Raw genomic sequence first — 16,445 nt, forward strand, 5'->3', positions numbered from 1 at the left:
ATAATCACATTGTCTGGTTTAAAGCAGCAACTCCGTGATTAAATGTGAGGTAAAATCAATTTATAATAGATCTTTTAAAAGGCAAATACTTGGACTACTCAGAGTATTTCTATACTCATCCCTGCTGTGGAGCAGCTGTCAGTTTGCTCTTCTGTTTTGACACTTGTGTACTGTACTGTGTACTGTTAGTATTAAGTTGTTAAGGAGTTCTTAACGAAGGATTTGTTCTTCAAAATGCCCAAAGGAGGTAAGAATGAACCTAAAACATGCTTACATTGTGTTGACATGAGTTCTGTACATCTCCTAACCTGCTGTCAAGCCTCCCAAATAACAGGCAATAATCCAGGTATCAAATTAGACAAATCTGTATTTGGGCTGGTATTTTTATATTAAGAAAGCTCTGACAGCATTTTTATTTGTACCTTTATGGACACCTGTCTGGTCACAGATTCACCCTTGTTTGCACTGTATATGCAAATCAGTTTGTGGTGTCATTTTCTATCTTGGTTTATTGTTGCAGGTAGGAAAGGTGGCCACAAGGGTCGCATGCGGACCTACACGAGCCCCGATGAGATAGACGCGCAGATGAAAGCAGAGAAGGAGAGGAAGAAGGTCGGGGTTTACCCAAAGACTCTCAATACATGTCCTATTTTTTAATAAAGCATTGGTCAAGGATGCTACACTTTCCAAAATGCTATTTCATATTTAAATTTGGAAAGTGGTCGGTTTTATTGACAGCTTATTCAGAATGCTTCAACCAGAGTATTAATTAAACCAAAAGTTTTTTAACACATCACCCGTTTTTTTATTTATCTTGTGTGCCAATAATGATTGATTTATACAAAATACAGCGAGATTAATGAATAAATAAAAAAGAACAATGATGTGTATGGTGAACGGGTAAAATGAAATGTTTAGTATCATTATTATTATTTCCTTTTAAAATAATAATTATAATCATAACCTAATATCTTATTACTTTTTTATTGTAATGCATTTTTATGTTCCTATCTTAAGCCTATATGTTTTGGTCACATGATATTTGCATCTGTACTTACTTCTGCTTTTTTTGTATTGAAGCACAGTGAGTCACCTTTACATTACATTACATGTGACTTGTTAGACGCTTTTAACTAAATCGACTTACATACTCAATACTGTGGGCAATCCTCACAGGAGCAATTTGGGGTGAAGTGTCTTGCCCAGGGACACAACGACATGCTGACTGCAGGGGGGTTTGAACCTGTTTGAACCCCTGATCCCAACACCAACGCACAACCCACTGCACCACACGACTCCCATACAGTCTATGGTCTACACATGTCATATGAAATGTGCTTTATAAACAAACTTGACTTTTCTAACATGTCTGCCCCCCTGAGACTCTCACTAGCACTTCAGCCATAAGAGAGGAACTGATTTGTGAAAGCTGCTGCTGTGTTTGAATGGAGTAAAACCCTGCATGCATTGCTATTCTCTGTTGTGTTTGACCTGATGCTTTGGTTTGATAACCTTCTCCTGTTTGTGGTCTCGTCATTTTTGTGTTAAAGCAAGAGCAGGAAGCAGAAGCAGCGGGGGGTGTAGCTCCGAATGACCTGACAGAGGAGAAGCTAGGATCAGGATCAGAAGACAGCGATGACGAAAACTCAGATGTATGTATGATAACTATGAGTAATTTATGGGATCCTGTGAAGCACCTCGTAACATTTATATCTGCTTGGCAGTGTCGTATAAAAGTGGTCATGTAGTCAGTTCATTGTTTGCTGTGTTCAAAGCATTCTCTCCTTACTGTGTGCTGTTGTCATGTGTTTGCAGAGGAGGAGAGCGGGTGTGGAGGGCCTGATAGAGATTGAGAACCCCAACAGAGTGGCTCAGAAGTCCAAGAAGGTGACGCAGATCGAGATGGACGAGCCTAAGCAGTTATCGAGGAGAGAGAGGTGTGTGTTCGGTGCCCCTCATTGTATCAGGGCTAAATTAAAAGTTCTTTTTTAACATAACGTGAAAACACCTTCCTTAACGGACAGTTCAGCCAAAACCAATAACACACGTATATTTCCTTTTACTTGTAGTAGTTTATTTATCAACATAGATTGTTTTGGTGTTGTTTGCAGGGTTAGAGAATTGACTGTAGAGAAACCTACCTTATCGAACTAGATGGCACTCTTTGTGGTGCTCAAATCGACAAAAAAATGCTTTTGAAAACTCAACATCAATGTCTCTTTCTAGAAATCATGACCCGGTTATTCATGATAGTCAAAAGGCCCTGTTGTTAGCAGTTTCATGTAGGAACTGTTTTCATTCTACTGTATAAGTGGGCAGAAGAAAGCATCTCTCTACTCATGGACTAGAGCAGGGGTGTCAAACTCAAATACACAGTGGGCCAAAATTCAAAAATGGGTACTAGTGGAGGGCCGGACTGGTTCAATGTTTATTGCAGAACGTATTGAAATGAACTTATTGCACATATTAAACCTGGAACTAACAAAGCTTCAATGATTGCCTATAAAAACAACATTAAACATTAAATAATCAGTTGCATTAATTTCTTATGGCTCTATCTGCAGCTTTTCTTATGTCATTTCTCATGATTACATTTTCCCACAGGCCAACAACAGCTTCAACAAAACTATTTCCCTCAAAGAACAAACCAAACATGCCCTTGTTGTGAGAGAAAAAGGGCTGAAGGAAACATGTAAACTCAGTGTGCTGCTCTGTGATGCTAGCTCAGATACTTGGCATCTCATCTTGGGTGCAAGGTTATCAATGTTTGGGCTCAGGCTCTGAGCTGAGGAGACCCTCAGGATGGAGTGAAGGTGTGCGTGCAATATACCGGTGGGCCAGATCTAATAGGAATTAGAAATGATCCTGCGGGCCGAAATCAAATCCACCAAGGGCCTGATTTGGCCCCCGGGCCTTGAGTTTGCCACATGTGGACTAGAGGCTTTTGCTAACTCACTTGTTTGCCTGGTTTAGTCGAAAGGAAAAATTATGCCAACATGAAATTGCTCTTGAAACACGTGGCAACCCGCACCAAAACAAACTATGTTGACAAACAGCACTACTGCTAAGATGAACGATGTGTATTATTGATGATGAGTAAACTGTCCCTTTTAACAGTAGACAACCCGTGCCATGACATTTGATGTGCTAGGAATCTCGAATGGTTATCAAAAGTCAACTTTATTGTCAATCATTCTGTTTGTGTGTACAGACAGAGATCGAAATACCGTTTCCCACAATCCCGAATACAAAATATATATAAAAATATGTATAAAAAACATGTATATATACATAACCAACAGACACATTTATACATATGCGCACATTAAGAAATAAATAAAAGCACAACAATCTGTTATATATATAATATATACTGTATATATAAAACAAAACATATTACTACTATATTTTGAGAGTAGTTCGATGAGTGCTATTCTACGGAAAGCCCTGCGTGTTAGAGATAACACTGGAAGGTTGATGTTTTTATGTCTGTAAAATTCCAGTTCCCCATGTTTGATAATGACTTTCCTTATGTCACTTTCACAGAGAGGAGATAGAGAAGCAGCAGGCGAAGGAGCGCTACATGAAGATGCACTTGGCGGGGAAGACGGATCAGGCCAAAGCCGACCTCGCTCGCCTCGCCATCATCAAGAAACAGAGAGAAGACGCTGCGAAAAAGAAAGAAGCAGAGAAGAAAGGTGAGCAAAACTTTGAATGGTAATTGTTTTAAATATGTTGTGCCCTGAGCCAGAAAAACTCTACTGTATTTATAATGTGGCAAAGACAACTCACTGTCATTATGAAAAAACGCTGAAATTCTTCACAACATAGATATCACGTTTTCTCGTCTCTAGAATGAGACTCAGAGCATCAAGAGGAATCAAAATGATATTGAACGTTGATTTATTTATAATTTGTGTGCCTGCAAAAGTTAGACTTGCATATGTAAAGATTGATGAAAGAAATTCCATGAAAATACCAAGAAAAAAGCAAAAGTGTAACCTTTTTATTTGTCTATCTAAGTAGGGAAACAAGTTATTGAATATGAACAATTCAATAACTGTCTGATCTCATATTTTTTATTATCATAATCATGACACAAGTTTTATAACCTAGCTTGTTATAGGGTTAGGGACACAACCCAGATGTTCTAAAATAAAGGTATTTAGTGAGAGTACTACATTTAAATGCATACAAACTGAGGAGGGTCTCATTTGTGCTCAAAACGGGAAACAAACAGCAAACAAAATCTCCACTGACTCCATTTACTGTAAATCATTGATAATACAGCCAAACAGCACCAAAGAAAGTACTACAAATACAAGAACAAAATGCAGTTTTCTCCATGTCTTCTAAATGATGCTATCGCTGATTTTATTCATGCATCACGTGGAGCTGATTGTGTCTCTGTTATTTTCTGCTTGCAGCAAAAGAGGCAGCAGCAGCAGCGGCGAAAGGAATGAACTCCCTCTCAATGAAATGATGGACAGTTTTGATCAGAGGCACTTTTACATGTTCACGGACTGGCGCAAAATATATTTGACTATTTTTAAAGGACGGATGATGTCCACGTTACTGGTTCATGTGACCATTTGGAAGATGGTTGCTGAGACCCCAGTGGAGAGGGGTTGTGTATATTTTGGCCTTGTTCATCCCTCCAGGAAGTTACCGATGAATAAATCTGTCTTCACGTGCACTTTAGAATGAACCCCTCCTAATGATCTTGTATATGATATTATTAATGATATATTTTGTCGTTGTACAAGCTCGACTTTGCTAACTCAGCTTTGGCACTATGTTTTTCCGGAGCTCACATTGTACATAACTGATTCATGGAAATATTTCAGATTATTATGATGAAAACAGTAAATTGTGTACAGTACATTTTTTGTTTGCATTATTTCCCTGTGAGAAAACTGTCATGACCAGCATCGAGCCCAAGAGTCCATGTTGGGTCAACTGTTATGAAAATGAGATAAATCAAGATAGGACTAAAGGTGCAGCTAGTTTTGATAGCTTTTTAAACTGCAGGGTAGCTTGTGGATTTACTCCAGGTGTAAATACAATCTAATTTAATAGTTGATTATATATTTCACATAATTAATCCAAATCTACTAAGGTAATAAATACATTTAGTGGAGTAAAAGTACATGATTAACCTCTGAATTGTATTGGATTAGGAGTACAAAGTGGCCTAAAATGGAAATACTCAAATAAATTGTACAGTACTTGAGTAAATGTACTTAGTAACTTCCCACCTGTGACAGAAATACACAACTACATGATTATAAAACATAAAGTGTCCACACAGTGAGCAGAAGGTGGCAGTAATGCAGCCAACATGGCGGATAATATTGAGAAAGAAGAAGAGCCAGGGAGCGGATTGGTCAAAAGTTTGGCGGACTTTATCCTCTGCAGCGAGAGTCTTTTTGTTCAGCCCCGTGCTCACATTTCAGTCCTAAAGTGACAGCTGCAGCCTACACTATACTGGTGAGTGAAATAATAACTAGTTAATGTACACAGGGACATGTTAAAAAATATGAAACTGTTTGGGTTAACAGGTAGAAAATAACATTTAAATGTGTTATCTGGCACAGTTTGTTGTTATTATAGGAGTAATTGGTATCACTCCGCGGCGTGGTTATGTCCGCACTGCTGTTATATATTTAGCCGTTTATCAGCTAACGGTTGTAACTCGTGCTAACTTAACACCTCTTCACTTCATGCTTAACTTTATACTACTGGCAGTGACTGTTATCCACCTCAGAAAAACATTATGCAACATCATAATTCACATCATGCGAACAATATCTTTTTAATATTGTAAATCCTGTACTACATGTTGCACATTTCTGCTCCACGCGACCTCTTGTTAAACCTGCACAGCTCTACTTGAATATAGTACTGTCATATTTTTATTATATTTTACTGTAGCCTACACAGTTTCTCAAATAATTGTTGTGTAAATATTGTATTTATTTTTTAGAATAGTATTAAAATGAGTAACTTTAACTGTTTCTGTGGGGATAATTTAACGCTAAAAGCACATTTTAACAGCTCATCTTCCTCTATAAATATAGTCTCTACATGACGTAACACAGTTGTTTCTGTTATTGCTGCAAACTTTGTGCGTCAGTTAGAGCCAATAGTGTAAAGTAACTAAGTACATTTATTCAAGTACTTAAGTACAATTTTGAGGTGAAAAATATATACTTTTATACCTCCAAAACTACTTTTTCCAATAAATGCAGCAGTGCATGCACAATGTGTCTGCTGTTTTCTTGGTGGCAGGATGGTCTTATTGGGCATCTACTGTATGGGTAGATCAGATAGAGTGGATAATAAAGGTAACAGGAGTCATGTGCTAACTGTTGAGCAACATGACTGACCTCAGCCTCAGATAAACATTTGGCAACTGTACACAAAACTTCACAGTAGACGTGTTATCTGAGTTGCCTAACAACCTTTGTTTTGGCAGTTTCTGCAGTTCATTTGCTTTGCTTTTTGTGTAATGGATCAAAGTGTAACTGGTGAGGCCATATCACTGCTGCGTGAGTCCTCCTTTGCCTGAGGATAATGGGTCTGTTTGTACATGTATATTGTATTTCCACAATATGTTCTTGATTCAGCATTTCAATGAAATGAGTAAGACTTTGCCTTGCCTCAACAGTATTTTTATGTCTACACATTCCTCTGTTTAACACATTTCTGTTCAATGCTCTCCACTTTAAATTCTTATACTGCACATGTTTTGGGGCTTTTTTGAGTAATTTCTTATATTTTTACTCAGTTTTTTGTATATATAATTAGTTTTATGTATATATAATTCTTGTAAACATTTATCTTCAATTCCTCTGACTGTGTATACTGTATGTATGGCCCATTGTACACCAAAGCCAGTTCCTTGTAGTTGTAAACCTACTTGGCAATAAACCTGAGGATTGATATTTGATCTCTAAACAAAGCATTGTCTTCCTCTTCAGATTTCCTCTCCGAGTGGCCAGTGAAACAGAGAAACCATGTCTTTGACTAATGGCCACAGTGTGAGCAAAGAAACATGGGATTCACACAACCAGATGATGCTGGATCCTTTGTCCGTCAGCGACTCTGAGGTTTGTTGTGTGGCGCAGTGGATAGAGCCTTGTATGGGGGTCACAGGTTCAAACCCCACTGCAGTCAGCATGTCGTTGTGTCCCTGAGACACTTCAACCCATTGCTCCTGTGGGGATTGCCCACAGTATTGAGTATGGAAGTCGCTTTGGATAAAAGCGTCTAACAAGTAACATGTAATGTAATGTAATGTAATGGATTTCAAGATAACATTTTATGGAGAGGTTAGCAGTAATAATTTCCTTTTTAAAAAACCTTGATGTTTTTTGGAGGCGTTTGGATGTAAACATTGCAACATTTCTGAACCTGAACTGACAAGAATGATCATTATTTTCACATTTAATAATTTTTTAATAATCTTTTATTTGATGAGTTGTTAATGTTCCATAAACAAACAGCATTTGTGTATATTTTTGGTTTAGGTGTTCTCCATCATAAAAAAAGAGAAGCACAGGCAGACGTACGGGCTGGAGCTCATAGCGTCCGAAAACTTCACCAGCAGAGCCGTTTTAGAGGCTCTGGGTTCCTGCATGAACAACAAATACTCTGAGGGATATCCCGGTCAGAGGTACAACAATTGACAAACTATTTATGAAATCTCAATGTGATTACAGCCTTCAAGATGTGCATTTAGCTTTCTTCTTCTTCTTCTTGTTTAATATCAAACTAGCATAGCAGTAACAATCGTTATGATGTGTTCAGGTACTACGGTGGTACGGAGCATGTTGATGAGCTGGAGAGACTCTGTCAGAAGAGATCGCTGGAGACGTATGGTCTGGACTCAGAGAAATGGGGCGTCAACGTGCAGCCTTACTCGGGTACCAAATAGTTAATTATATATAACACCATACAAAATGTAAGGTCATCTATTATGCAAAATCCACTTGTTCATGTCTTTTCTACATGAACATGTGTCCCCTCTGTGGAAAGAGATTCTGAAAGTTTCATGAAAAAAGATTCTCTCACTTTTTGTCCCGTCTGAAAATGAGCTGATCAGATTTTGGCCACTTTATGATGTCATAACGATGTTTTGTCTTGTGTAACCATTAGCCAATCAGCAACCAAGGTAACAGTATAATAGGGGACCTTTAAATCTTTCAACTGTCTCCTCTTTACTTCTTGCTTTTTCTAGTTGTCATACCTTTGTCTTTGCTTCCCTGTCAGGTTCACCCGCTAACTTTGCCGTCTACACGGCCGTTGTGGAGCCTCACGGCAGGATCATGGGGCTGGACCTTCCCGATGGAGGTCACCTGACACACGGCTTCATGACTGAGAAGAAGAAAATATCTGCAACGTCCATCTTCTTTGAGTCCATGCCGTATAAGGTACAATCGCATGTTTTTAAATTCACAGCCATACAGGAAGTCCTACAGGGTGGTGTATAAAGATGTGAACATTGGTCATGGTATCTATTACGGTACGTCCACACAGCAGCTTTGAAAAAATCTTGAAAATCTTGGAGCTGGGCGTGTCTGAGAGCTTGGGGATTTTTGCGACCAACAACCAATCACATGAATATCCCGCCCCCGACATACAAAGCAAAAAACCCCGGTTCTTCTCCACTCAGAATATGTGCAGAAAGGAGTATGACATTGTGTGCATTAATGTGATGAATATAGTCTATGATGTGGCAGAGGTAAAGTGTCAGCGGGAAGGGCTATGATGAACATGTATGAGATTAATGTCTATGGTGCTATTTTATGCTACATTCCAGGCTGGCTAAAGATACTGTCTATGCTTGCTAGCAATGTTTAAACGAAGTAAACTGGATAGAAACTCCCCCAACAGGCGAAAACCTACCAGTTTCACCCACTGTCTCTGCCACCTCCCTCCATGCCTGGTTCCTCCGGTTTGTATCCCGGTAAATAGTTCTGGTCGTAAAGAACCGGGTGATTTGCTACCGTAATTTCTCGTTTGGAATATGAGGAAATGAACTGTGGTCTGGCTCTCCCAGCTTGCACGCGGTTTGATTGGCTAGCGCTTGTACTGTCAGATTTGCATAAACGGGATTTGATTGGCTGACGCTTCCAGCTCAGCTTCAAAAGTTGAACTTTGCTCAACTTTTGAATCCTGAAAATCCTGGAAATCTTCGCTTTGCTTTCCCACAATGCAGTTCATCCCCATTCAAAGTCAATGGGCAGAGAAGCGTTGGAAGCATTGGAAGATTTTTTTAAAGCTGCTGTGTGGAGGTACCGTTAGAGCGTAGACCAAATAATACTTGTTTAGATAAGAATTGAGCACAATGTTCTCTTTGAGCAGGTATGAAAAGTGATTTTTGTAAAACACTTGCCTTGTGTTGAGGAGGACTCGTGCATCAACACATATTAGTTTTTGAGTTTTATTTTTCTACTCCTAAAAAGTCCCTTTCTGATTATGGAGTTCTGCACCAAGTTAAACAAGATTATTCCTCATTACTGCAAGTATGTGCACATGGTGTTGGGCTGCGGCTCCTCGTGAGAGCAATGATATCAAAATGCTGACAATTTGACAGAAAACAAACTCGAAACCAAATCCCTTGTAGCTTTTAAAGCAAATTTATAAAACAACCCAAAAAAAAAGTTATTTGCAATTACATTTACTAACAACAGTGAATTGTCCTTCAACAGAAAATAGAAAACTTAGCGATAAAACAAGATTAAAATGTTTGTTTATTTTGCAAGTATGAGTGCAATATTATCTGATGACAACCGTTTTTCATATTTCTGTGTTTCGATTCATTTCTGTGTTTCTTAAATGAATTTAATTCAATCAGTAAAAATCCTAAAAAATGTGGTCAAAATCTGAAAGCTATTAGAACAAAGATAGGCTCATGGCCGAAGTACAACCTTATTTAAAATATTTCCGTGTTGTGCTTATGTTCCGTATTTCATGTTAAGCTGTTTTGATGTTTTCGATTTGATGTTTTCAGGTGAATCCAGATACCGGCTACATTGACTACGACAGACTGCAAGAAAACGCCCGGCTGTTCCACCCCAAACTCATCATCGCCGGTACGTCCGCTATAACTATTTTACTTTCACACATTAAAACAAATCAGGTGTGAATATCCAACGTTCTTCTCACCTCTGCGTCGTCTTCCCCTCCAGGAACCAGCTGCTATTCCCGCAACCTGGACTACCAACGCCTGAGGCTGATCGCTAATGAGAACGGAGCGTACCTGATGGGAGACATGGCTCACATCAGTGGACTGGTGGCTGCAGGAGTGGTGCCCTCCCCCTTCGAGTACTGTGACATTATTACCACCACGACACACAAGACGCTGCGAGGCTGCCGCGCCGGACTAATCTTCTTCAGGAAAGGTAGACATTGAATATGAGTGTGTCGTGCGGCTATATTCCCATTGTATACGGCCGCTCTGAGGCTAAACTTCGCTCATTGATGTGACACATATAAATACTGAACTTGACGTTTTAAGGATATTTAATATTGTAAATCAAAACAATAAACAAACAGTCTTTTTTTGACCGTATGATTCTATCAGAGCTAAGCTAACCCCCATTGTCATGCTACCAAAACACTTTCCCTTTTGTCTTCACACACATGTTTCTGTTTCACTCCTCCAGGAGTTCGCAGTGTGGATGCCAAGGGGAAGGAGACTGTGTACAACTTGGAGTCTTTGATCAATCAGGCTGTGTTTCCTGGGCTGCAGGGAGGACCGCACAACCACGCCATCGCAGGTACACCTCTTCATTTTCCTCTCTTTGGACTTTATCCTCTCAGTTTCACTTCAAGTATGTCAGGATCTCATTTAGGTCATATCTGTCCCTGGCAGGTGTTGCGGTGGCTCTCAAACAAGCCATGACCCCAGAGTTCAAGGCCTACCAGACGCAGGTTCTTGTTAACTGCAAATCTCTATCCAGCGGCCTCATTAACCACGGCTACAAGATCGTCACAGGTGAGTGCCGCCTCCATCTTCAACATCGGGATATATAGCTTTTGAATCCTCTGGAGCAGAGAGAGGAGCTGTGGATTATTGATGAATGCATCAGTGTTTCTTAGGGTCAAAAACACTAAACTCACAACTTAAAATGAAAGCGTTTATTTTATTTAACAAAAGAGCGCATGTTCAATGTGAAAAGTGACAGTAGATATAGATTAGTTGCAATTTGGTGCTATATATATATATTTAAAAAAAAAAAGATTTAATGAAAAAAAAACACCTTGAATTTCAGGGGTGGCGCGGGGCTCCGTTGGCGGAGCGCAGCGCCCCCCCAAGACAATGGTAGGGGAAACACTGGATATGAACTTTAGATTTGTGTTTGTTACCGTTGTTGTTTTTAAACTAAAGTACTAAGTGATCTTGTGTTTTTTGTGTTGAAAGAACCTTTGAAGGCAAACTGTTTATGCTGATCTAAAGCTATAACACTTCAATCAGGAGAGACGGCTTTGATGTAAGAATACATATTTATTGCCAGGAATACACAAATGAATGTAATGAAGTTTTGGCGATTAGGCCCCGTTATGCAGGAGTATCATTCGGGAGGGGAGAACTGATCCGATGAAACCCACCGGGGTCTGGACCCTGGTGGTGGTGAATGGATAGTTGGGGTCGGTCTGAAGGGGAGGGGCTTAGCTTGACCCTGGTGGTGGTGAAGGGATGGTTGGGTTCGGTCTGAAGGGGAGGGGCTAAGCTTGACCCTGGTGGTGGTGAATAGATGGTTGGGTTCGGTCTGAAGGGGAGGGGCTTAGCTTGACCCTGGATTCAGAGGGACAGGAGGTGAAAAGGGGTGGAGGAGGGTTGCATTCGAGTCAGCTGAAATGACAGCTGTCAGAGGGGGAGAGCAGATTTAAAAGGGTTAGCGGAGCGCTATGATAGGCTTGTGAGAATAGAGCGAAGTGATTGGTTAAGCTGGGGAGTGACGCCCCGATCTCTTATTGAGAGGAGAGAGAGTAGTAACATAGAAATAGTAAATGAATCAGTAAAGACGGTCTTCCTGGTTGAACTTGCGCTGAGCTTCATTTGTTACGATTGTCTATTAGTATAGTGTAATGTAGGGTATAATGTTGAAATACCCTGCGTGTTATTACTTTAGGGACATGTCACTAAGACCTACAGTTAATAGCCTCTTTTCCTCTTCCTGTGTAGGCGGCTCTGACAACCATCTGATCCTGCTGGACCTGCGCACTAAGGGAACCGATGGAGGACGAGCAGAGAAGGTTCTGGAGGCCTGTGCCATCGCCTGTAATAAGAACACCTGTCCAGGTAAAGTGTGTTTTAGCACTGATGATGTAATACATGCAGCTTTGTTTGTCCCTGGTGTGAGTAAAGCAGAATAAGCCTTTGTTTCTGAATGAGGCTTGAGATGTAACCATTATGAAATACTTGTATAAATGTTTTTTCTTCTGGTTATGCAACTCTTCATGTTGTCACGTGTTCAGGGGATAAGAGTGCTCTGCGCCCGAGTGGTTTGAGGTTCGGCTCTCCAGCTCTGACCTCCAGAGGCTTGATGCAGGAAGACTTCGAGAAGGTGGCCGACTTCATTCACAGAGGTAATCTCCTTTTCTTTTGCTTTTCTATTTCTATCCGGAGACCCACTTTGTGACAATGCCGGGTATCACAAGCACTAGTCAGGGCAACAAAATGGTAGAACTGCTTTCCATGCATTAAATGCTTTTAATGTTTTATTTATTAGGGATTCTTTGCAACACTTTTAATCAGAATCGGAAACAGGTTTATCACCAGGTAGTTTGACACGTACGAGGAATTTGACTTGATGTCATGGTGCGTACATAAAAGTAAAACAAAAATGTAAAACACATATGGAGAACTATTTTAAAATATAGTAAAATATAGCAGTATTTACATAGAAAAAAATATGTGCAGTATAAAAAAACAACTGATATTGTGTGCATTAATGTAATGAGTAAGTCCCTCAGTTTAAAGAGCATCTTGCAGGTTTTTTTTTTTTTCTACATTTATGCTTAAACTTGCTTGAAAATTACAATTAAAAAAGTGAATGTAGGATTTGATATGTTTTACGAGACATAAGGGCAGGAATTCAGAGGGAAAGGAGCAATTTTGAGCTCTGCTCTTAAAAACTGCTTTTTTTTAAGGTCCTACGTCAAACGCGTCATATTACATCACACAGGGGAAACATCTCCGCTCTCTGACCGCGGGTATAGTTAGTAGTTGAGTTGAGTTGAGCGGTTGTGTTTTAGTGAGCTGGTATTTTTCGGTAGTTTTACATTGTATTTCACCATTTGTAATCATGGTGCAGTATTGTGTTTGTGCAGGTTGCACAAATACCAGCCTGTCAGGACATCGAGTCCACAGTAAAAAGGACCAGAGCTAGCGTTCGTTCCTGGGTGCGTTGTGCATCCACCTCCCTGCAGCACATACTCTCCACAGCTTTATCAGGAAACCGTATTACATCTCTCTCTCTCCCCCCTTCGCTGCTCTCTCTCTCTCCCCTCCGGTACACGGCACCGTAAGACGTAGTGTGGAGTTGCATTAGGTAACGCTGTGGTGGCTGTACTGCTCCAGCCGTCTCCTTTGTGTTTGTTCGTTTCCCCCTGTGTGTGCGTGGTGGCTGTCACTCCTGGCTCCCGGCTCAACCTCCACTCACCTGCTGCAATCAGCTGTGCACCCTCCCCGACTACACACCTGCTTTCCATCAAGCCATTTACAACGGCATATCAACGGAGGCTCCACAACCTTTCTCCGCCAGATCGTCAAGTATCAGCCGTATCTCGCGTCTCCCCTCCGGTACACAGCACCGTAGTGTGGAGTTGCATTAGGTAACGCGAGATACGGCTGATACTTGCGCATTAGTTTCTGTTATGGATCAGTATCAACAGTCCTGCCAGTAACGTTACTATATTATCAATGCTACTTTAGTTATAGCCTGATATATGATAGCTAACTTCACAATGTTGTGATGTGACGTTAGCTAACATTCTGTAGCTAACGCCGGTCACTCAATAAGGTAGCTGCCCAGTTCTCCACTGGTTCTCCTCACACCACAGCTCAATTTCTCTCCGATGGCCGTTATTTCTTCTAATCCTTGGCTGCTCCTGGTCTCTTGGACGCCTAGCAGGCTCATAATTATAATGTTGCGGTCCGTCATATGCATTCGAATATTCATGTTCAACTTCTTCTGTGTCGAAACTAGCATTGGGATCCATGTTTATTAATACGTTACACCGGCCGCTCTCCCCCTTGTGTCCCCCGTGTTACGTCACACGCGGGAGGTCACGTGCCGAGGCTTTTTTATGCGGAAGTGAACATTTCTTACAAAAACGACTCCAGATGTCACTGTAGTGTATATTTCTGTATATTTTTTTGAAAATCTAGTGTATTCATCATTTTCCTACACATTTATTCACAGGTGTCTTTAACCTGGAAGTTGCTCTTTAAGAGAAAGTAAAGTCTTAGGTCGCATTCACACCTAATAGTCCGCTTCTCTGGTGCGCACCAGACCACAGTTTTTTGTTACATTGTTTCAGGTTCGGTTTGCGTTCACACGGGTCATTAAGGAGGTAAAAACCAAAACGCAAATCCCGGCAATTTCTACCGGAGCCTCCGCCATGGAGCATCGGCAGGTTATTTTCATGCTGTTGTTAATCTGGAGATCAACAGATTCTAGCAACGGCGCATATGATTATATAATCAGACAACGGGCGATACAAAACATTATAGCACATATAATGAGAGACGTTCTGCAGTCAGGAGGAGGTTTCACCGACGGCAGGTGGCTCTGACTTTTATGTATAGTTTTTAGTTTGATAGTTGTTTTTAATTTACACGACACTGTTCAACACTTCATTCTGCTTCACTCTTTCACTCACGATTTTGAAGACGCGTTCTTTTGACACGTAAATACTACGCTTCCTATGTTTTGGTGCAGACTGCGTTCACACCAGCGATGAACCGCTCCAGAGTTCACTAGCAAGCGCTCCGAGACCACCTATTTTAGCGGACCAGAGTCCGGTTGTTTAGTTCACTTCAGAGGTCTCGGACTGTGTTCACACCGACCCACACGAACCGCACCAAGCGGCTAAACGCACCAGGGTTCGATTCAACCGGACTATACAAGGCAGGTGTGAATGCGACCTTAATGAATAAGAAAACTTGAGGTGTTTTGTGAAAGGCAACACGTACTCCCACTTCTCATTTGCTGTTTCTCTGAAGCTCAGGAAAAGGGAGGCTTTTGTCAGACAAAGTATTCAGAGCCATCCACCAAAACAAAAAAAAGAAATTACTGATTTCACATTCATCAAGTCAGCATCTGAAAGTCCTCCTTCCTCCTCCTGCAGGTATCGAGCTGACCCTGGAGATTCAGGGGAGTCTGGACCCCAAAGCCCCTCTGAAGGAGTTCATCTTAGCGCTGCGGCAGGGAGAGAAGTTCCAGCAGAGAGTTTCAGAAATCAAAGCCGAGGTGGAGGCCTTCGCCGGCCAGTTCCCCATGCCTGGCCTCCCTGTGCTGTAGAAGGACTGATGGTTATAACAAACATTATGATGCCAAATGTTTGCGGTGTGTTGTTTTGTGTGTATATTGTTTTTGTTAAAATCAGGACAAAGCAGTTCAGCTTTGGCCAGATTTGTCTTAATGGTTAAAAATAAAGATTTGCAGACTTTTTTTCCCCTCCAAATATCCGTGTTGCAGCGGTGCCTTATCTGTTTTAGAAATGGTTTGCTTTGGTCTTGGATGTTTCTATTACATTGAAGCTTTAATCATGGCTGAAATCAACATTTATTTTGTAATCTAATTACAATTCCAAAGTGTTCTTACCGACTGTACTGAAGATAAAAGCACACAATGTGACTATTACTTTCATACATGAGCATTGTGTCATATACTGTAAACTTATGTGAAGTAATTAATACAATTTAATAAATGAAAACTGCTTTTTCTTTGACTGAAATACTTCATATTGTTTGTTGAAATTAAAAATACCAGCAGGTTGTCTATCTGAAATGCATTAATCTGTGAAGATGCTGCCTGAAGTGTCAAATGAAGAAGACAGAATGTTATTTCCAAAATAAACTGTTTTCCACACTACAATTATCAAGTGTTGTATTTGTTTCATAATTCCTACAAGAAATCCCTCAATTGTGTGCACTAATTGTAATTTCCCCCTTTCATGAAACCTCCCGGCTGAGGCTCTATATATTTCTTCTGTCAGCATGCAGACAGAAAGTGGCATTTGGAATTTAAATGTAGACATTGATAATTCAATAAGTGTGAAAAAAGTCAATCAACTATGGTGGTGGAACTTATGACACATTCAACTCTTCATCACTTCCTTATTTATCTTGCTTGTTATTTTTTTTCTTCCCAAAACATATTGATACATTATTATAAGCCAGTAAAAAGGCACCACAGTTTGATGTG

At 40.4% G+C, this 16,445-nt stretch overlaps 2 protein-coding genes across 3 annotated transcripts; both read left to right on the forward strand.

Moving 5' to 3' along the window:
* The first annotated feature begins 96 nt into the window (after positions 1-96).
* Positions 97-4,884, forward strand: pdap1b (pdgfa associated protein 1b). Its single transcript, XM_079644482.1, has 6 exons — positions 97-247; positions 521-612; positions 1,551-1,652; positions 1,816-1,937; positions 3,547-3,698; positions 4,428-4,884. Exons 1-6 carry the CDS (start codon positions 235-237, stop codon positions 4,481-4,483), a joined length of 537 nt encoding a protein of 178 aa, XP_079500608.1. The 5' UTR covers positions 97-234; the 3' UTR covers positions 4,484-4,884.
* Positions 4,885-5,301: 417 nt separating this feature from the next.
* shmt1 (serine hydroxymethyltransferase 1 (soluble)) lies at positions 5,302-16,115 on the forward strand. 2 transcript variants are annotated; one of them, XM_079644445.1, is made up of 12 exons: positions 5,302-5,490; positions 6,984-7,112; positions 7,533-7,678; positions 7,813-7,928; positions 8,275-8,435; positions 10,019-10,100; positions 10,197-10,409; positions 10,674-10,787; positions 10,883-11,005; positions 12,197-12,313; positions 12,490-12,600; positions 15,367-16,115. In XM_079644445.1, exons 2-12 carry the CDS (start codon positions 7,020-7,022, stop codon positions 15,537-15,539), a joined length of 1,449 nt encoding a protein of 482 aa, XP_079500571.1. In that variant the 5' UTR covers positions 5,302-5,490; positions 6,984-7,019; the 3' UTR covers positions 15,540-16,115. The 2 variants fall into 2 exon arrangements, with proteins under 2 accessions (XP_079500571.1, XP_079500572.1); XM_079644446.1 differs by lacking the exon at positions 5,302-5,490 and adding an exon at positions 6,627-6,645.
* The last annotated feature ends 330 nt before the right edge of the window (positions 16,116-16,445 follow it).

This window comes from Notothenia rossii, assembly GCF_949606895.1.
Source record: "Notothenia rossii genome assembly, chromosome: 8".
In the NCBI taxonomy this organism is placed as follows: Eukaryota; Metazoa; Chordata; class Actinopteri; order Perciformes; family Nototheniidae; genus Notothenia; species Notothenia rossii.